The following is a 22,131-nucleotide window of genomic DNA, read 5'->3' on the forward strand; positions in this document are numbered from 1 at the left end:
ACCTCCTACTAAGAACATGAAACGATTACCAAATGGGTCTCACATACAGATGCTGGTAAACATCATTTCCTACCACAGCATGCGCTTTACTCAGTAGAGAATGGAGCGATTGTTAAAATAGGAAGACATGAACCACCCCTCATTCACAGACACCTACTCTCCAGAACTTCCCAGAACTTTCCAGAACTTCCTTTTGTGGGCTCCTTCATCTGGATGTTTACTTACTTTCAAACACAGAGTTTTGTGCAGCTTCTTGCATGGAGGATTCCCAAGTGATTATTTCTTTCTCTTGATTTTCTTCCAGGTGTTTGTGTAGGCTTTGAATATCTACAGTCTCCAAATAGCAAGATCTCAGTTACACCATAACGAAAAAGAAAAACCACATTCAAACACACGTTACACATATCCTATAGATATGCGAGGGCTTTGCTCTTCAAATGTTTTTTCTGGGAGATATGTAGCCTGGCTTAAGTGTTGTGGCTTTTCAACAGATCTTTATTGTTTGTGGTGAATCGTTTAAAGGAAACAAAGAGGACGTTGTGTGATGGCAACCCTGACCACAGCATTGCGATGGGTCGGGGCCGTGCACACCCTGACCCGTTGTGTGTGGAAGCCGAACGGCCTTCTGCAGCCAGACCAGCAAGCAGATTGCCTTTCATCTCTGGCCTTGAGGTCGCTGGACCTGCGAGGCGGGATTGAAGGAGCTGCGCTCCTGATGGCGAGCGTCGGCCGTCCATAGATTCTCAGAAGTGTTGGAGGCCAGAGCTCATCGGACCCTTCCCTGGCCTTAGCTCACATCCATGCGGCTTTATCTGTTTCACACGTTCCCTCTGCTCTCCCTCCCCATTTCATCTTTCTGTCTCCTCTCCTAATCCCTCTTGCTGATACTTTTCCTCTCAATTACCTGGACCCTTCAGGAGTTCTTTGCAACATGTTATTTCTATTGGCGTTTATGATATCCTTGTTGGGTTATCTTACAGTTCTTTAAGCACTGCTGTTTTGTTTCTGTATTTCTTGATTTGTATCATGCTAGATTTAATTTCATTCACATCAGAAGGATCTTCTTATGTCCAAAATTTTTATGAACCGTGTGGTAACTGTCTCATATCTATTGACTGTTGGTCAATATTGACGCATAAACCTCTGTAGTAATGCCCTGCTCCAGTGCTGTCCTGTCCCCTGTCCATGACCCTCAGGTATGAGCCAGTGATACCAATTCTGTTTTGCTGTCGAAGTGATTGTGAACCAGTATCCGCCAGAGACACAAAGTGGTAACTTGAGGCTAACCTTAACTTTCTCATGGGAGTGGTCCAGGAAGGTCTGCGAGCCTGTGAAATGTGTCAGTGCACGTTTTGCACAGTGGACCCGGAATTTCTAATTCTGGAAAAAACTGGAAAAGATAAGTTTAAAAATTACAAGGAAAGTCTAAATGTGATAGCGAGTTTGGGAAGGATAACTCATTGAAGGTTTTGTAATTCTAGGATAAAAGAGAAATGAATGAAACAAAAGCAATGTCATGGCGCCTCGACGATTGGTAAAGATTGCTTGTGTTTTTATATTGCTGCGTTATAAGATCAAAAAGGGCAAAAATGGTAAGGGCATACTTAGAGAGAAACATGGAAGTGAAATATTTTAAATACTCTTACCTCAAAAAGGAAAATACTTCAGAGACGTGATTAAATTGTATTGCTCTCCTTATACTCAAACAAGAACCATGAAAATTTCAGTTGGAAACAGGAGTGGTAAAGGAAGAAGAGATGCTTTGGCATCAGATTTATGCTTGAATTTCATTTCACTACCTATTAGCTTTTCTCTCTCTCTCTCTCTTTTTTTTTTTTTTGCCTTTGAGCTTATTATTTCACCTCTCTAAGGCTCAATTTTGGTTTTCTTTTCTTCTTTGGAAAAAAAATTCCTCTCTAGCTGATAAGGATTAAAGACAATAATTCCTATCAAATGTTGGACTTATTAAATATATTATAGATAAAAATACCACCCCTATATATGAGCTTTCTTCAGCTTTCTTGGGTGACTTTCTGTATCTCCCAAGTTCTGCAGATTTCATTGGCACAGATAAAATAAGTCCAGAAAAGGTCATTGTGTTTGTACTAAACACATACAGGGTTTTTTCCTTGTCACCACACCCTAAACTATATAGTATAACAGAAATTTAGAATGTTCATTACATTAGGGTTATAAGTAATTTAGAAACTAAAGTATATCAGAGGATAGGCAAGGTTATATGCAATTAACACCTTTTCATATGAGGGATTTGAGCAGCTGCATGTAGATTTTGGTGTTTTGTGGGGTGGTTCCTAGAACCAGTCTTCCACGGATGTGGAGGGGTGGCTGTAATTCATCCAAACTGCTTACAGTACAGCTCTTTGCTTTTCTTTCTCTCTCCTCTTTCTCTCCTTTCATCCCCCACCCCCCCTTTCTTTCACAGTCCTGGGGGTGGAACCCAGGGCCTCTGCTGTATTCTAGGCAAGCACTTAAAGACTGAGATACACCTCTTAACCCATGGCTCTTTTATATGCAGAAAAAGAGGAACCGATAACAGTTATGAAAAGTATACATTGTGATTCCCAAGCACACCCTGAAGGATAATGTTTTTGAGCTGAACTCAGGTTCAGAGAAGATACATGTCTGGTACAGATCTTGCTGCACCGGGGGGAGGCTGAATGATAAGAGAAGATTTCACACTAGTGTCTTTCTAAAAATAAGTGGCTCCTTGAACTTAACCACTGCTGATTCCTTTCCTTGAGAGCACTCAAGTGTGAGTCCCTTTGTTTTTGGTCATTAGTAACTGTGAAACCTTCCAAGTATTTTAATCTTAGTTTATTCATTTGTAAAATGAAATTCTAATCCTTGCTCTGCCTGACTGCCCCCCACCATTGTAAGGATCGAATGAAATGCTGTTACTAAAACTCCATTGGGAACTACAAGTCATCAAATAATTGTAATGAAGTTTGTTCAACCACCATTGCCACCATAATAGAAACCAGTGACTCAGGAAGCGGAAAATCCACCCGTTTATTGTGTATATCTTATCATAGCCCTTTATCTCTTTTCTCCTTTCATGCACAGTTTGGAATTGAAGTGGTCTCACATTGGATGGTCACAGACAGAGTATGAGGTCTGTGAGAATGAGGGCGTGTTGCTGTTGGAAGTGACCAGGAGGGGGTATACCACAGAATCTGCCTTCGTCGGTGTAACGGTAATGTCTCCCCAATGCGGACTGTCAAGCTGAAACTCATGTTATTTATTCAGTTGGGGCCTTCGATGATTTTCTTGGAAAAATTCCAAGACCAAAAATTTTTCAAACTTCAGGGCTTGTGAAATTCTGTCTATTTCAAGTACAGAATTTCTTTGTCCTCTTATGTTGCTTTTAAGTTCATTAACTCCGAGATTGTTGAGTTTTTATTGTTTTACTTTTGGCAGTACTGGGGATTGAACCCAGGGCCTTTCACACACTAGGCAAGTTGCTGTACCACTCAGCAACATTCCCAGTCCTTAGAATAGTTTTTTTAAACCCAGTTTTTAGTTTTGAAGTCATTTCATTAGTTTCTTTCTTTTTTTTGTGGTACCGGGGATCGAACACAGGTCCTTGCGCTTGCGAGGCAGGCCACCGAACCGCTGAGCTAAATCCCCGGCCCCTCATTAGTTTCTATACACTCTTTAATTCTAAAAGTTTGATTTTACGGAGAAATGTATCCAGCTTAATGAAACTGGCTGACTTCTGCTTTGGAGAGAAAAGTCGTATACAATAGATGCTGAGGGGTGCCCAGAGCAAATTTCAGTCCTCCAGTGGCTGTCTCCTAGTGTACAAACAGTCACTTTCCATAGATGCAGCGAATGAGGCAAAACAGGAGAGTTTCACCTATCTTAGAGGTCACCCATGTCGTGTAAAATTAGGAAAGTATATCTTAGTGCAGAAATTCTGCAATACAGAGATTTTCAGATAATCAAAACAGGGCCTGGTGGTGCACGCATGGAACCCCAGCACAGGGTGCTGAAGCAGGTGAATCAAAAACTGAGGGCTGGCCTAGGCAATTTAGCAAGACCTTGTCTCAATATAAAAAACAAAAATGGCGGAGGGATGTAGCTCAGTGGTAGAGCACTTGCCTGGCACAGGTTCAATCCCTAGTGCTGCCACCCCCAACTCCTGCCAAAATCAGGCACTGGCTTATGGACTAGACAGGTTGCTATTCCTGCATTACCCTGGGGCAGAACCATGGTTTCTAGAATTGAAGGATTTGTAGGAGTTCTTTTTATAATACCAGCTCATCAAGAGAATGAGACCGTGGTCATGGAGAAGAAGCCTTAGGGCCTTTCTTCTTCAGTGTGATGAAAAAGGCAGATACCAGCCTCTGGGGGAGGACACATCTGTTAGTGCGTTCAGATCGCCCAGCGAACCGTTTGCACCTAAATTCCACCATATCCAGACTCAAACTTTGCCTTTCCTGTGAAGGTGCTCTTTGTTCTAGACACATTGGTACTTCATTGTTACTAAAGCAGCAGAAAACTTAGCATGTGCTATAATTTTCCAGAAGATGGCTTATGGAAAAGGAAAGAACCTGCCCGGTGGCTTTCTAATAATCCCCTGGCCGCCATAGAAAGTGCCACACACTGTAGTTGGCGTTTGGGGCCACGCTGCTGCTTGTCTTGCTGGGGAGAAAGAACCAAGTAATGTGTATCTAGTAAGGCTGACTGTGCACCCAAGGCTGCCCGCTGCGTGGGAGGCCTTCGTCAAGACAGCCTGAGTCCCTGGGAGAAAACTACCTAGAGCAGCACACCTGGCGGTGGACGCAGCTTCTCGGCCACGTGGCTGGGGACAGAGGATGGGGGAGGTACTGTCATCCCGTGCTGTTTGCCCAGGTTTGAGTTGTGCATCTTTACCTGACTGCGTTCTCCGAGTACCTTGCCCGTGCAGGATTCTGTAGACCCCGCGGGGGTAAATGCTGTGTAACCGCACGGTGAGGACCATGCAGGGATGAATAACTTCTGCGTGTGGCGGGGCCAGGAGTACCACGGCTTCCCTTGCCCGGTAAAGGTGGTCTGGAGGGAGCCTTGGCATTGCAGACAGAGAGCAAGTGGAAGCCGGGGAGGTAACAGCCTTCAGCAAAATGTTCCCGCTGCAGACCCACCAATGCTTGTCAGAGCCTCTGACTTGAAATGGAGCCGTCCTTTGTGGCTATGGAAACGGGGATTTTAAAGTTTCAAATTGTGCACGCGTTCCACTTTATAAGAAAATGCACAGGTCTGTGGGTCCACACAGCTCCCATTCGGGTCTGAGAAGAGCTAGGGCTATATCCAGGCTGCAAATGGAGAAAGACCCGGCTTCAGGGCCCCGGGCTCAGGATCCCTCAGGAGTGAATGCTCCTTCTCCCCTCCTCCACCTCGTCCTCCCCTCTCCTTCTCCTCCTCCTGCCGTCTTTTCCTCCCTCTCCTTTATTTTAAAACCAACTTGGAGTCGAGGGAAGGCAATGAAATAAAATTGTGCTCATAAGACAGAGAAAAGTAAAAATTTAAAACTTATGCTGCTTTTTCCAATGATGGAATTGTTTAAAGAGGAAAAGCAGAAATTTAACTGTAGGAAAGATCTATGTAGCCTGCATCTAAAATGGTTTATTATAATTTTTAAAAACCTTCCTTAATATTAAAAACAGATTTAAGAGCCACGAGTTTAGTCTAGAATGGGGAGAATAAATGTCTTTCTATTATAGAATATTTATTTTTATTTTAAAAGGACTTTATTTTCCCTTAAGGTCAACCAAGTGTCAGCTACGGTTGGAAAAGATTTCACTATGACTCCATCCAGACTGATTCAGTTTGACCCAGGTATGCTTTGTGTCTACGGTGTGTCTCTTGTTTTTATAAACAAATCTGGAGACTGTGGAGAAGACAGGATATCATCTAACGTCACCAGACTAGAAGCTCCTCAGGGACTTACCACGCACTCTCAGTCAGATGAGTTTGGATCTGATGTTCTGCTCCTGTTTTTTTTTTATTAAAGTGAATATTTATTTAAATAGCAAAAAAAAAAAAAGGGCCAAGGATTTAGCTCAGTGGTTTTGCTGCTTGCCCTGCAAGCACAAGGGCCCGCGTTCAATCCCCAGTTCCAAAAAAAAAGAAACAAAAAACAAAACCAAATAACAAAAAAAATAAATAAAATAGAAAAACATAAATAAAAAATATAAAATATCAAAGCAACCATCCAAAACAATCCAGACCCCCCCAAACCCCAGGATCTTTAAAAGGTTAAAGTCTTCACACAAAGCTGTAATAATTTGATTGCCTCATACTTCGATGAGAATTTTCAGAGTTGGCGGGGCAGTACCAGGGTTCGAACTCAGGACCTTGCACTTGTCAGGCAGGTGTGGTGCCACTGAACTATACCCTGGCCCTGAATTTTCAGAGTATTTCCATGGACTCTTAAAGAGTATTTCTAAATGATCCCTCTTGGAATAGCTTGATGCAAGGGGAAATTGTTGCTTGATTAAAGCATGTTTTAAATGTTTTCTTTTAAATTTGTGGCAAACTTTTGCTATGTGTATAAGGGAACACAAAGATAGCATCAGGCTAGGAATGTAGCCCAGGGGCGAAGTGCTGCTGTGCTTTCCCACAATGGACAAGGTATTGTGTTAGATCTCGAGGACATACACATGTGTGCACACCACACACACGCACGTGCACTCGCAAAATACTGTGCCCTCTGTCAAGGGTATTCTAATGTTGTGTTGTGTGAGACGTGGACATGAAAATACCCACCAACAGAACATTGGGACCGAAGGATGAGCCATTGTTCTGTTAAAGAAAATCCTGTAAGGGCTGGGGTTTAGCTCAGTGGTTCCACCACCTGCCTTGCAAGCACAAGGTCCCAAGTTCAATCCCCAGTACCAAGAAAAGAAAAGAAAAAATCCTAGAAGACTTCCCAGGAGAAGCAGTATTTAGCAGGGGGAAGAAGACGAAAACCTGAGGCTGGAAGACTGGTCCAGAGCAGCGGCTCTCCTTCGAGGAGGAGCCCCGTGCTGAGCTCAGCCTCATCCTTTCCCTGGCACACGTGGAAGGGCAGGCGGTCACCTGTCCCAAGGCAAATGGCAAAGCCCTCGAGGAGAAGCCAGGGCCTGTGGATTTGTGTTTCCCTGCAGAGATGTTCTGCACTCAGAACAACCCACCAATTCTGAAGTCTTGCCATTGCCCACTACTAATATAAAATTTGGGGCAAAGGCGAAAGAAAATGGCTTACGTAGAATCACAACCATCTTAGTTTTAAGCAAAAGTAATCCCTTCCTGTAGTACCCCACAAATAGTAGCAAGACACTGGTTGATTGTATTAGCAAAGTATCTCATGCTGGGTAATTTAACTTTACCGTTCCCAAGAGTCAAAATGTTTTCCAAAGGAACAGATCTCTAATATAGCATTTACTAAAAACCATTGAGGAAATGTCTTTCAATAGGGAAATCTGCTTTGCAGCAGAATATCCAGGAATTCACCTACTATGTAAAGTGGCATTTGTCTATACAAAATGACACCTTCGCTCTCCTCTTGGACACCTTTTGTTTTATGGTAAGGGGGATGCAGTTCAAGCCTTCTAAAAATGCAGGTATATCTCAGGTAGGTAACACATACTTTGCACCTTGAAAGTTCAAGAGGAAGAGGGGAAAAACAACAACAGCAGTGACAACAGTGACCTCACTTCCAGTCTCATTAACCTAAACCCCACACCTGCTGGGCATAGACGCCAAGTTGAAATGCACACAACAAAGCAGAAACATTTAAATGGAAGTTAGAATAGAATTTCTCCAGCCATCTGTTTCTGCTCCACAGGGCCCAGTGAAAATGTCAAAGTTTTTTTGGGGGAAGAGATACTATAATTTTTAGAAGATGATTCTTGTAATTAGAGGGAAATTAGTTGGGGATAGTATTTCTCCAGAAACTATCTGTACTCTTTCTTTATTGTCAGCTTCTTACCATTCATGCCAGTTTTATTGCAACAGCGACCTATGCAGTCTCTCAAGTGGTAGACTCTGCTGTCTACCCGAGTACCCGTGCCTACATGAAACTCTCAAGTTCATTTTGCTGAAACATCCACTTCCAGAATGCTGTTCATTTCTCCTTTTGAGAGGCCTCCCGTTGCCTGTTGTGTAGGGTCTGGAAGTGGCCACCTGGTGTCGTCCCAGGCTCTCTACAAAAATGTTCTGCAGCCTGTGGTCTCCGCACTCCAGCCAGCAGAGGTATACCCCCGCCCTAAGCAAGGCCTTGTCTTAGCTGGCTTCTCATACTTGCCCATCGTGTTTTCCCATTTCCACACCCTTCCAACTCTGGGTCCCCCGTGCTGTGCAATCCGTGTCTTTGGCAGGTGGTCACACACGGTTCTGAGAAAGTTTGGACCTTTCGGGTACAGCCAGAACTCCATATCCACAGATTCTGTATCCATCTCGTCAACCAACCACAAACCAAACATAAGAAAAAAAAAAAATTTGTGTCTCTACCGAACAGGCAGAGTTTGATTTTCTTGTTATCATTACTTGAACAATACAATAAAATAAGGATTTGCACAGTATTAGGTATTGTAAGCAATACAGAGGTGATTTAAAGTTGCAGGAGGATATCCATCCGTTCTGTGTGGAGGACTTGAATGCTCACTGCTGACTTTGTTATCTGAGGGGATCTGGAGTTAGCCCTCTTTGTATACTCAGGGTGACTTGATTTGTCTTGTCCCCTCCAAGAAGTTTGAAACTCCTTTAGGTCAGAGAGTGGCTTATATTACACTTGGTATTCTCCACAGCATCTAATGCAAAGGGAAGCGTGTAAGTTCAAAACATGTTTTGGTGGATCGAGCCATTCCTCCATAGGATGGAAATTATATAGAATTTTATATTAATGCTTCAACTGCTTTTGCAAAGAATACAAAAGTAATTGGTTTGGGAACAGACTCAATACTGAAAGCTTAAGAAGTAAGCTATTAACCCATTTTTAAACAGCATTAATCCAGGTACACCTAATTTTTTCCTTTGTAGAACAAGTGAATGGTTTCCTCTTTCCACTGGATTCTGGTGGGGATTAAGGAGAATTTGATTAGATAATGAGATCTATAAGATTTGCCTTTAAGAAAGAGGCCATCAGCCCAGCGTGGTGGCTTTCACCTGTACTCCCAGCATTCGGGTGGTGGAGGCAGGAGGGCTACATAGCGAGTTCACGGCCAGCCTGGACTTAAATAATGAGACTTTATCTCAAGGGGGAAAAGAGGCTGTCACGGAGATGGCACAGTTGACAGGCATAAATCTGTAGAAGAAAATCTGCAAGGAAAAAAAGTCATTTTCAGAAGAAAAGGCTAGGAAAAAATGTTTACCTTCTATAGAGGATTTATGAGACTGAAAGCACCCAAATAGCCAATGAGAAAGTGTGGAGAAAACATTTCAAACTTAGCCCTGCAAAGTTAAACCATACATTCACTACCTTTTCCCCCTTCGGCTTGCTCCTTTCACTGCGAAGCAGCCTTCTCTTTGCTTCCTGCTTCCACTTTCTCTTCTAAATAAACTCAAGGAGACTTTCCCATTATTCCCATCAGGGAAGTCAGTCTGGACTAGGACGTGGCAGATGTTGCCTCCTTTCTTTCTTTTTGTGCTGTGGTTTCTTTGCTTCCCTTCCTGGGGCGATGGATGACTGGGTTTTGTTGGTAGCGTCAAAACCGCCTCGTATTAGGGTCACAGTGTTGCTGTGTATACCAAGCTGGATCGGGACTCTGTGAGAAGAGACAGACAGACAGAGGGAAAACACACAGGCTTAGTCTGTTTCTAGGATCCCCCGCCCATAGATTTTCTCTCTAGGGAGCGCAGACTGCTGAGTGTTACATCATCAGAGAAAGCGTCTGTGGCTAAAAGGACCTGGGGAAGGCGGGCAGCCGGCGCAGGCACAGGCACCTGTCTGGAGAAATCTCGTCTCAAGGGTTCCATGAAGAGCGTGAAGGGCCATCTCGTAATCACTTCTGTCTGCATCAGCATCTTAAGATTTTTGAAACGATGAAGATTTTTAAATTGTAGTATTTGCTTATTTTGGGGCAGAGAAGGGACAGGTTGGGGGAAAATGACATCTCAGATCTCATCTACTAACAGTGTTTTTTAATCCCTTGCATGGTGCAGCTCACTTTTGTTACAGTGTTTGCATTGAAACGGAATCATCATTGTCCAGGAACAAATGCGGTCTTTTCATACTATTTGGAAGAACAGCGGGGTGTCAGTGAGTCGTAGCAGTACAATAGCTCACTCGGGCTATTGCAGTCTAGCTGTAGACATGTTAATTAATATATTTCTCTGACACCTAGGTGATTGAAATAGCAATTAAAGAGTAATTAAAATGTTTACTTCTTGTAGGAATGTCAACTAAGATGTGGAATATAGCAATTACCTATGACGGATTAGAGGAAGATGATGAGGTCTTTGAAGTGATTCTGAACTCCCCTGTGAATGCAGTTCTTGGCACAAAGACAAAAGCTGCAGTGAAAATTTTGGACTCAAAAGGAGGTATTCTTTTGATCCTCATCTCGAAATCAGGAGCAGTCCTGGCGCTTTGGCTGCTGGCTTTCAGCAGCCACTATGCTTGATAACACCTTCAAATCAAAATGCTTAATTTCTTGTCAAGAAAGCAGCCTCAGTCGTGATGTAGGCCCTTTATGCCAGTTTCTGCTTCATGCAGTTTTCCTCCCGCTAAGAACTATCGCTTGAGAAAAGCAACAAGTCAGTGCCCGAGTTGTTTTTTTCCTGACCGTTTGTTGTTCTCACCAAGGGGGAAACGGAGTTGGTGAGAATCTAGCGACAATTATTTTCCCCGAGAGTTCGGAAGGCTGTAATTATCTTGCTCTGTTAAAGAGAGCTCTCTGTGCCTAAAACCCGAGCCCCACTGTAGTGTGCTGGGAAAACCCTAAGGGAAGGAATGGAGAAAAAAGATGTGAAGATACAGCTGGCTCAGGAGGCAGGAGCAGCTGGAGAGTATTAATGAGTGACTCTGGCTGGCAGAGCCAAGCGAACCCTGAGTACTAGATGCTAAAGAACAACCTGTGAGCTAAATAAAATAAAGACCAGCCAAAGCATTTGGTGCTCTGAGGGTTTTCCTGCCAAATCCCTTCTACTTTCTTGTCCGTTTTACGCCCCCACATTTGTACCTGCCATGTCTTGTGGCCCATATTTCTTTCCTGTCTGGAATCCGCTGTCTCCTCACTGGCCCCTCTGTAATAAACCTGTTTCCATAACACCTCTCCCTTCCACCTTCTTCCTCACCAAATTTCTTTCTTTTTCCAGAAGAAATTTCTGGTCACATAAAATACACAAAATGTGTGAAATACACACTTTATATATGAAATAGAAAATATCCTGGGCTGGGGATGTACCATGACATCTTTTAAAAAATTCCAGTTTCTACCTCCAGAAGATCAGGGGGAAGTCAAATATTTTTGAAGTGCTTGTGGAATAATATTTAATCAATGAAAAAAGCTGATATATTGAGAACTGTAATAGAAAGTTAAAGGAGGCATTTCCCAAGGATACAGTATGATTATAAAATCATGACAACGATTTTCGTTTGTGCTTTTATGAAATCAATTTCATGACTTTATAAGCACCCTGTAGATGTGCAGAAGGCACCACTTTTCTGGACAGAAGCTGATGAGCAGTAAAGGGGTTTCTGGCAAATGGCAGAAAGGCAACATCTGGTGGGAACTGCATCCATCTCAGGGTGATGACGAGCCGCTCCGGGGGCTGTGTCACTGTGATCCCTTATCTGTGTGGGAAGCGTTCTGACTCCTGCCGTCCTCATGCCTCCAGGACGGTGCCATCCTTCATCTCCTGTCAGCCCGAGCAAGCACAGCGCACGGGAGATGGGCGTTTGGCACCTGCTGTCCCCAGGGCCCCGCTCACCCGCCACTCCTGGTTCCCTGCATCTGGAAGGAAGACCCCCTCCGTCTTCCAAGCAGCCTGCGGTCACCAGGGGAGACTCCCTGGGGGGCTTTGATTCTGCAGGGCTCCCTCGGAGAAAGCTTAGGACCCGTGGGAATGGCAAAGTGGTAAGGACCAGGCCTCCTGGGGGGCACATGTTGACTGAATGGCAAGTCTTCTGCGTAGGGAAGAAGCCATTCGGGGCTCAGAGTGACTTGGGCCGTGGCTCCGTGCAGAAGCTCGCAGTGCCTTTTGTATACAAAGACCACGACATGTTCTAATTGAGGCAGCAGATGCATTGATTCATTGATGTGGTTTCTGCTCATTTCCTTTTGCCATAAAGATACTGGGGGAAAAACCAGTGACCCCAGAACAAAAGGGGTTTAAGGGATCCATTTGGGTATGGAAACCACCATGGCCTTCACCTTAATAGCACAGCACTGTGCAAAGCACACTCTCATGAGTATGAGTGTGTGTTCTTGAACCTTTGTGTGCTACAGATGTGCTAAAAAGCAAATCTCTTCTCCCTAATTTGAAACTATGTATGCATAAATCAACACAGTTATCAGTGTGATTAGATGTAATGATTTTTTAAATTCCAGTGATTTAGGCTTGAAACAAAGTCCTAAGAAATATGTTTAAAATGCGTTCAGTTCATGAGCTCATACTGGAAGGGTTACCCTGTGGCTCATTAGTATTCAGGGTGTTCCTTGTCCTCTGTTGGTTTCAGGTCCGTCCATCCTCTGTGTATAGAAATGGGACAGACGTCGTCTATACTGTAAGCATAGCAGAAAGTTGCTACATTTTTCCTATTTATGGATGCAAAATATTTGGTGAACCTATGTTTCATAAATGTGTTCATCTAGTTTTGTTTTTTTTGGTATTTTATTTTAGGAGACTGAGGTGAGGGGGAAACTTTCATCTTTTTGCTTAGATACAGTTTTTGAACTGCTCATTTTTATAAAAAACTTTTTGTTTGCTATCTTGATGTTTTTCCTTATTATTGTTGTTGATTGGCTTCCATAAGTATCATGGGATGGTGTCCTTGCAACTGGAGGATGACCGTTTCCCAAGTCGCAAAAGGAAGGACGAAGTAGCCGTCATTCCTCAGCCACAGAAGAAAGACAGAGCGGCAGAGCCACCCCAAGCAGATAAGGTAGAATCCACAACTGGCTCGCACCTCCCCAGACAGGTATGAAAATCTTCTTTTTTGCCTATCTACCTCATAACAAGCTGTTCGCTGGGCCGTAAACACACTTAGTTCACAAAATAGCCTCCAAACTTGGGGACAAGATTACTCAACACAAATGCTGCCGACAAATGAAAATCCAAAGATACTTAATTGTGTTATCAACTTGCATCAAGCCAGTTCTAATTGCCTCTCCTCCCCATAGGGCCAGCTGCCCTCTTTTCCAAAAAACTGCACTGTGGAATTAAAGGGACTCTTCCATTTCGAAGAAAGCATCCAAAAGCTGTACCAGTGCGATGGGATCACCTGGGAAGCCTGGAACCCCCAAACCAAGGTGGGCACAGGCTGAGAAGCCAGGTGTGCTTTCCTGTGTATGTCTTAGGTGGGCTGATAGAATGGTCCGCTGTGCTTCTGCGAACTCGTGCCATGCCTGCCTCCCTGCCCTCACTGTGCCTGGAAGGCCAAATCACAACACACAGTGTCAAACCAATACATTGCCATCGATACAGTTTAAGAATTTTACTTATCTCATTTTGTTATTAAAATTCAGAGGCGTGAAGTTGAAACTGCTGGCTGAGCAAGTGTTTTCTGTAGGAAGCCCTTGCATTTCTCGGGATGGAAAATTGGCCTCTGGCTGACTCGATATAATCGTAGTGAAGTCAGGAGATGCGTGGGGCCCCTAGTGCTGAGATCAGTCTCTGGATTGTAAAGCCAGCTATGATGTGAACGCAGACAACTGTTTTTCAGGAGGTGGAAAACAAGGCCTGCCCGGCTGGATGGCACCTTCACTCAGGCTACTGTCACACCGCGGGCGCAGAGCAGAAAAGCACCTGGGACGCGGCTGCTCGGGTTTGCAGGGAACAGTAAGCAGCCCCGTGTAACGTTTCATCGGCGTTGTCCGTGATTTCTCTCTTTTCTCGTGAAAGTGGAGGTCTGCTTCGTTCAGTGAACAGGGAATAAGTGTCATATCTCTCTGGCTTTATGTTATTTTTTATTTACTTATTGGTACCAGGGATCGAACTCAGGTCCTGGCACTTGCGAAGCAGGCAGCGACACCTCTGAGCTAAATCCCCGGCCCTATGTCTGGCTTTATTTTAGAAACCAGGAGAGAATTTTGTAGTTCAGGATGAATTTGTGACTGACCTTGATATATTTTGACTTAGCTCTTTTTGGTTAATAGAGCTGTGCTGTTGCCACATTTCTTTCTTTTCATTCTTTTTAAAAAAGAAAGTCATAGGAGCTTTTCTGAGTCAGCAGCACTGTGTCTTCTGAGCTCATCCTTCTCCCTCCTCCCTCTCTCCTTCCTCCCTCTTCCCTCTCCTGGCATTTTTTCCTCCTCTTCCCCCTTCTTGCCCTTCTCTTGTCCTCCTCCTTCTTCATGTAGGATGAAGTCCTGCTCGCTGGTTTATAAATATAAAGTAATGAAGGCCTTAGCATCAGGCCTCTAGCAATGTCAGAGAGGGGCACTGATGCTCATAAAGCTTGGCAAATTGGACAGAGGCTTGCTAGGTAATGGGACAGTCAGTGAATGATCACCTGTGGTCAGATAATGACAACAAAATGTGTCTAGTCCAGAGGACTTTAAAAATGTATACATAACTATCGCCGACTCTCCTTTTTATTTGCCAACCTGGGTATTATTCAAGCAGTGCAATTAGACTAATATGCTCTATGGCTGGAAATTGAGATTAGAGAAATTGCTAGTTGATAGTGATCAGATCCTATACTTCTTCAGATTCTGAAAAGTTATGTTCAGTTAAAGACAACATTGAGAAAATAAAAGGGCAAAACACATTTAGGAAAACCTGTTCTCACATCAGGAATCCAATAAAGGTCTTAAGTGCAGGGAGAAAAGCCTGTAAATCAATAACAACAGTGACAACAAAACCAACTCAAAAATAGTGAATGACTTAGAGACCTCACGTAAGTAAACAAAAAAGCCCTCAACACCATTAGACCATTAGACATTAGGAAAATTAAATCAACCCTGAGAGTCTGTCTTACACCGGAAAGAATGGCCATCGTCAGGACATCAAACAATAGCAAATGCTGGTGAGGATGCAGGGGAAAGAGAGCCCTTCCGCACTGCTGATAGGAAGGCACGCAGTACAACCCCTATGGACATCAGTGTGGAGATTCCTCAGAAACTGACTCGGCTCTTCCCCTTCTAGATGTCTTCCCACAAGAGTTAAAGACATCATGTTACAGCGACACCTCCTCTCCTGTGTCTATAGCAGCACAGTTCATAAAGCTACAACTTGGAAGCAGCCCGTTGGCCTTCGGTATTCACAGAGATGGAGCACTGTTCTACCATAAAGATAAACTTGAGTCACTCGTAGGAAGATGGATATAACTACAGACCATAATTCAGACACACAATCTTAAATATCACATGGTTTCTCTTACATGAGAGACCCAAAATATAAATAAGGAGCAAATTAAAAGGTAGATAATAGGAATTAGGGAGGTGGATCTTTCTTAGAGGGGAAGAGGATCAAGAGATGGAGGGAGTGAGAGAGAGGGTAAGGGAAGGGATGAAAAGTGGGGTTAAGGTATGTTTTGTACAGGTACCAACTTCCTGCAAGGTGTGTAAGCATGTGCTGCACAAATGTACTAATAAAAATAAATGATAAAAAGTTAAAACCACGTGGCTACCTCACACCTAATAAAGAGTTAAAATCATGAAAATGACAACACCAAATGTCAACAGTGTATAGAGCGAATAGCGTTGCCGTGTGTCGTCGGCGGACGTGTGGGTGGCCACCCGTTTTGTAGAACTGTGCAGTTTCTTAGAAAGGTGTGTACCCTGTGTCCTGGCAGTTCTCCTGGTGGGCATTTAACCAAGAGAAAATATATGCTAAAAGTACAAAATAATCTTATAAATTTTATCAAATCAATGATGGTTTGAGTTGTCTCTGTTATTGACATACAGGAATACTTGTCATTTTCTTCATTAAGAAGAAAGTAAATTTTATTTTTATATAAATTCCTTTATAAATAAAATGAAAACCTCAACAGTGTGGATGAACTGTAGATAAGACAATATATAGAGAAAGCAGCCTTACACAATAAGGATGCATGTTGTCTGATTCCGCTTATGTGACTAGGAAAATCTAACATACGGTGTTTTGGGTGATAAAAGGTCTGCAGCAGCAGGCAGTACGAGCACTGAGGAATCTTCTAGAGTGAGGGAAATGTGCTCTTACTCTGGGAAGCCGCTACATGGATGTACATACATTGCCAAAACACATTACATTGATTATTTAAAGATGTACGAATCTCATTGTATATAAACTATACCCAGATTTTCTTTTAAAACCAACTCTTACTGTACTGGCCAGGCTGGCCTCCCAACTCCTGGGCTCAAGAGTTCCTCTTGCTTCAGCCTCAAGAATCTGAATAGGCTCATGCCACTGTTAGCTTTATACTTAGATTTTTACAAGTCTAATGAAATGTTTAAAAACTGGGCATTTCAACCACTTTTCCCACTGGTGTATTTCATGTTTGGACTATAAGTGAAGTCGCAGTAGAGGCCAATCAGTGGCTTTCACACTTTGTTAAGTGGATGATACAAAGAAAGTAAAAATATTTAAAAATCTTAGAATAATCACTGTTTAAATATAAGGTGTGATAAAAACTATAGTGAATGTTTAAAATCACTTATTACAGTAAAAGACACGGTGCCATTAATCCCCCTAAGACTCCCCGCTGTTTGAGACACACTTACACCTCGTTGCTGCCACCTTCTAAAGCTGCTCTGGAAGTCCTCTCTCATGAGTGTCTTTAGTTCCACTGTGCTGGTGGCCTTGCTGTCCTGAATCACTTCAAAATGTTTCCCTTCCATGCTCATTTTGACTCTGGGGAAGAGCCAGGAGTCACACGGTGCCAGATCCAGTGAGTAAGGTGTTTAAGGACACAGTGCAATGTTTGTACGTGAGAGCAGTTGCTGTCCCAGAAGCAGTGTAACATTGCGGAGGGCCTCCATCTGTGTTATGCACCTAATCTGGCCTCATGCAATATCTGAGTCCTGAAAGTCAAAATGAGCTTGAAAATAAACGTTTTGAAACAATTCAGGACAGCGAGGCAGCCAGGACAGTGCTACTAAAGATGCTCATGAGAGAGGACTCCAGAGCTGCTTCGGAAGGTGGCAGGAATGAGGGACTAAGTGTGTTTTAAATAAGGATAGTATTTTGTGGGGAATCAATGGCAATATTCTTTTACTGTAATATATTTTTAATTTAAGCATTCACTGTATTGTTTGATCATACATTGCATATATGATAGTGCTATATGTTAAGACATTCTTTAACAAAAATAACCAGATATCCCACTGTCATTTAAAACTTATTTTAATGTATTGAAAGCTCAGGTAGGAGTAGGTGTCTTGGTTGTTTACTCCTTAAGAGACATCTTTCACATCAAACCTAACACTGTCTGACCAGTGTGCTACCAAAGGGAGATTGTGCTTTCTCTACTGACCAGAATGAGGGCAGGTGCGCTGGCATTCCAGTGAGGGTTCAGAAGATTAAATTTTTACTGGTATTTGTTGCTAAAGTGTAAATAAATACAGTGGAACCTCCAGCATCAAATTTGGAAGCAGCTTTATCTTCCAGGAGTTCTCAAAGGACCAAGTAACTGCTGTTGTCTCTCGTGAAGCTTTCCCTGGTTCCTAATGTTATGAGGAAATAAAGACATCATGTACTGAGAGCTGTCTTTCCATCCATCAATAAATGTCAGTGGGAGGCTGCCAAATATTTTTGACTGGAAAGTCTGTTCTGTATCATGAGGTCATGATCATTTAGCTTTTGGGGATCAACAGTTATTTTTTTATAAAATAATGGCAACTGACAGTAATATTGCTGATGCATTCTTACTGACAGCCTACACCAGTCTCCCAATATTTTTTAAAATTTTATTTTATTGATCCATCTAATTGCAGCTAGCTGTTAATGGTGAGTAGCAAGACTAGTTACAGTTTCTTCTGTAATCTAGTAATACTATACTGTTTGATCATCCAACGATAAACTTAAGGCCCCAATTAATTTAAAAGCTAACCTGCTTGACTTAAGACCTCATCTGCAACTTGTTTTTAGCACAGTTTCCCATGACCTACACTAGCCTGACCTAGTTCTACCTGCCTCCTTGCCAATAATGCCTTACTTTTATGTTGTGCTTTGTAGTTTCCCAAATTCTTTCACATGCATTAACTTATTTGATCTTCCCGTCACTTCTGTGGGGGAAGCAGGTATTATTAGTTACAATTTACAGATTAAAAACAAGGTCAAGGAAGCAAAATCACTTCTCCTGGTTATTCATCTAAATAAGTAAATGAAAAGACGGGTTCTTTTTCTATTACACTGTCCGAAACACCTTCACAAATCCAGGGGCTTTCTCCTGATAAGTGAATGTATTGACAAGCCTGTCTATTTTAACTTTGCATTGGGCTAATTTTCCAACATTAGGTATTGAAAGTTTCATGTCACACAGCAAAAAACATTAAGACATAATTTATTAAATTATGGATCCTAGATTTTCTTTGGATTTGAATCAAGCTAACCTTTCTGGGCAAACCTAAAGTAAAATCAAGCTCTGAATTTATACCTTCATTCACTCAACAGCTATTTACTGGGCACTTAGTGTACTGAAAATGTCTAGACCAGATCACATTTTTAAGTACTGTTCTAAATAACTTAATAATTCCTTATTCATCATGGAAGCAGACACTGTAATTCTAAAAATTCAAACGTCCTATGTGGTAAATACTAAAGCTACATTGCATATCACTAATGTTATCTTTCCTGATGATTTCTTCCCATAACCCCGTCCCATTAAGCTCTATTAAGTATGTGAAATTTGCTAAACTTAAATGCAGAATTTAGTATTGAGTTTTTGTCTTATTATAGGTCCAGTTAAGAAGTTCCTTGATACCCCCTAATCCTAGTTACTCAAGAAGATGAGGCAGGAGGATTGCAAGTTCAAGGCCAGGCAGGGCAACTTTGCAAGATCCTGTCTTAAAATAACGGGTAGCTCAGCAGAAGGCCCTGGGTTCCATTCTCAGTAGAAAAAACATTCCTAGACCTAAATCTCTAGCATGAGTTGAGAACAATGTTTGTTGAGTACATGTGTCAGAACATGCATGGGATGGAGAAGTACTGTAAGTGAGAAGCCATTTTGTCTGGACTAAATCATCATAACATCTATTATGATACCTGAAAACTTTCCCTCTCCAACTCAAAGCAATTATAACTAACAGAATTATCATATCTAGAAGATTTACAGCTATTATTGTTCAGATTATTTTAAAGTTATTTTGCTAAATTCTCATCTCAGGGAATTGTTTTAAATTGTAAAAGTGTTACTTATTTTTTTTTAGATATAAAACTAAGAATGCTCTCTCAATTAGAAAAACTTTTAGGAATAACTGCAGCTTTTCAGTTGTATTTTAGAAAGTGTCAATAACAAATTCTTTCAAATTACATGTTACTTATTCATGATATTGATTCAAAAATTAAAACACCTACCAAATATCATTGGGATGGTATTTTGGAATATATATATTTAAATATAACCAGAAGCTCTAATTTTAAATTGTTCATTTAAATAATAAATATAGTCATTTAATTTGATTGCATCTGCATGTTCCAATACGCATTTTATGTCAGTAGGATGAGAATGATCAGACCTAGCTGTACTACCAGTCAGATATTTTTTAAAAGTTTACCAATAGATTAAAAGCAAAACAGAAAATTATCTTCCTTTGACCAATCATTTAGGAGGCCACCAATTCAATACAAGTGTTCCCTAAACCCAAGTCTGTCCCTATACATTCGGTCTTTTTAAAATCGTCTTCTGGCCTCCTTACTTCTGTTTACCCTTCCCCTTCTAGTTCATTGGTTCCCTCTTCTCTAACCCTCTGGGAGTTGTCAGTTCCTCTGTGAGGTGAAGATCACACTTTAACATCTTGTAACCTGGAGATTTACCATCTTCCCAGGCATTAGAAGGTGGTTTCAGATTCTACCATGAGAATCAGTGTGCCCATAGTATGTTTTTGATTTGGTCCCGGCAGCCATTACTGATGCTTTGCTCTTTCCTGGGGCTCTCTGAGGGCTTCACCCAGAGCTATTTCACTTTACCCCCGGTCCCTAATCAGATTACTGACTCAACTCAGTCTTTATCTGCAATCTCCCACCCCCACTGGTGTTGTATTATTTTTCTAACCCAAAGGAGCCAGACTCCTAGAGTAGGTATTTCTTGAATTTACATATTGTAATCTCATCTGCTCATTTCCTAAGACAGTCACTGTACATTTGATAATTCTATTATTATAGATTATTATCTGTGAAACCATTTTGTCTTCCCACAGGAGTGTCTGGAACCCCTGCTGGCCTAGCCTTAAAGAGTTGCCCTGAAATGTACTGGTGCTTAATCAAACTTTTACAAAAGTAGTTGCTTATTTCTATAACCAGATTTCTGTTTTTAATTATATACTTTAAATGCCTTCAAATTTCAGAGCTGTGAAAGGATTTTTATATTATTATCTACATGTTTCTCATTTTTATATGAATAATTACACATATCTGAATAGATAATATCCACCATATTATATAGTTATGTGAGCAAAAGAAAATAAAATGATTTTGTAGAATAGTCAACATATAAATACACAAATATTTCTTTAGGGAATAATTATGCTCTAACACTTTATCTAAACACAGTTACTTTCCGATCTGAATTTTTTGAGACTTGTGTTTGGAGATTCAAAAAGAAAACTGAAAATGTTCCAAAGCAGCAAAAATGCATTTCACAAAATCTGTTTTGAAAATAGTTTCTGGAATATTCAAGCTAGAGGAGACGCTAAATATCTTTAAATAAACCCATTACTTGCTGATGAGGATGTTGAGGGTGCGAGGCTGATGAAATTCAGTAAAACCATTAGTGAGGGAATGGGGGGCTGCTCTGTGAGGGTCTGAGAGACGGAACAGGAGGGAGGAACAGGAGGCTCACCCACGCCACATTTAACACAAGTGCAAAATTCTGTGTTGTAAGCCCACAGCACATGACCGGTGTGATCAAACTATGGTGAATGTGAAGTTGGAAAATGTATTACGTGAAAGACACATTGCCACGAATCCCCTTCAGAATCCCGCCTCTTACCCTACTGGGCGGGCCACTTTCTGGAGCAGCTCTGGAGTCCTCTTTCACGAGAGTTGTACTGTCGCTCCTGTGGCAGCCTCCATGCCCTGAGTCAATGGTCATTTTGACTTTGGGGAAGAGCCACATCCAGTGAATAAGGTGGATGAGGAATAGACTGTAATGTTTTATTTGACAGAAATTGCTGTAAACGTTTGAGGGAAGAATGACTAAAAAATACAGTGAATATTCAAATTTTAAAATTTGGTTGCAGTGGAAGTAGCATTACCATTAATCTCCCTCAACGTAATCCCCTTGCCGCAAACACACTTATCCCATTGCTCTGTGCAGTGTGTCTTAATTTAAGCATTCACCGTGTGTTTCGATCACCTCTCATAGAATGACCACACTGAGTGTGAGGGTCAGGGCAGGGAGATGTCCCGTCATGCCTGCCGTGACTGTCAGAGTGGCTGATGGTGAGTGACAGCTCAGACCAAGTCTTGAAGCCCCAGCCCAGCAGCCTGAAGCCAGGAGGGTGAGAGAGTGGGGAAGTCATAATACACATCTCAAGAGACCTGAAGACCGGACTGTTTTGCGGAGCAGCTTAGTAGCAGTGCTCTTGCAGAAACAACCAGTAAGAATCAGACAGATAATGCTCACAATGTGTGACAAATGCAGAGAAGTAGGCCTGAATGTGGAAAGACATAGGCAGAACAAATAAAATTTCGTTCCACAGCGGTCTAGCCTTATATGAAATGTGGCGAATTGTGTTTCCTCTTTGTTTTCATATCAATGGGTATTGACCAAATTAAAAAAAAAAATCATTTTTTTTTTTTTTTTTTTTTTTTTTTTTTTTTTTTTTTTTTTTTGGGGGGGGGTTA

The 22,131-nt window shown here is 41.9% G+C and overlaps 1 protein-coding gene across 1 annotated transcript in view; it reads left to right on the plus strand.

Moving 5' to 3' along the window:
• LOC117283858 (FRAS1-related extracellular matrix protein 1-like) overlaps window positions 1-22,131 on the plus strand; it is a 40,735-nt gene that overhangs the window by 13,329 nt on the left and 5,275 nt on the right. Inside the window, exons 4-11 of the mRNA XM_033757737.1 lie at window positions 3,085-3,214; window positions 5,766-5,838; window positions 10,375-10,524; window positions 11,821-12,059; window positions 12,662-12,709; window positions 12,959-13,123; window positions 13,326-13,454; window positions 13,868-13,983. Coding sequence (XP_033613628.1) covers window positions 3,085-3,214; window positions 5,766-5,838; window positions 10,375-10,524; window positions 11,821-12,059; window positions 12,662-12,709; window positions 12,959-13,123; window positions 13,326-13,454; window positions 13,868-13,983 — 1,050 coding nt within the window. The remainder of the gene's footprint in view (window positions 1-3,084; window positions 3,215-5,765; window positions 5,839-10,374; window positions 10,525-11,820; window positions 12,060-12,661; window positions 12,710-12,958; window positions 13,124-13,325; window positions 13,455-13,867; window positions 13,984-22,131) is intronic.

This window comes from Fukomys damarensis, unplaced genomic scaffold, assembly GCF_012274545.1.
Source record: "Fukomys damarensis isolate Sample0158 unplaced genomic scaffold, DMR_v1.0_HiC HiC_scaffold_31, whole genome shotgun sequence".
Taxonomy (NCBI): Eukaryota; Metazoa; Chordata; class Mammalia; order Rodentia; family Bathyergidae; genus Fukomys; species Fukomys damarensis.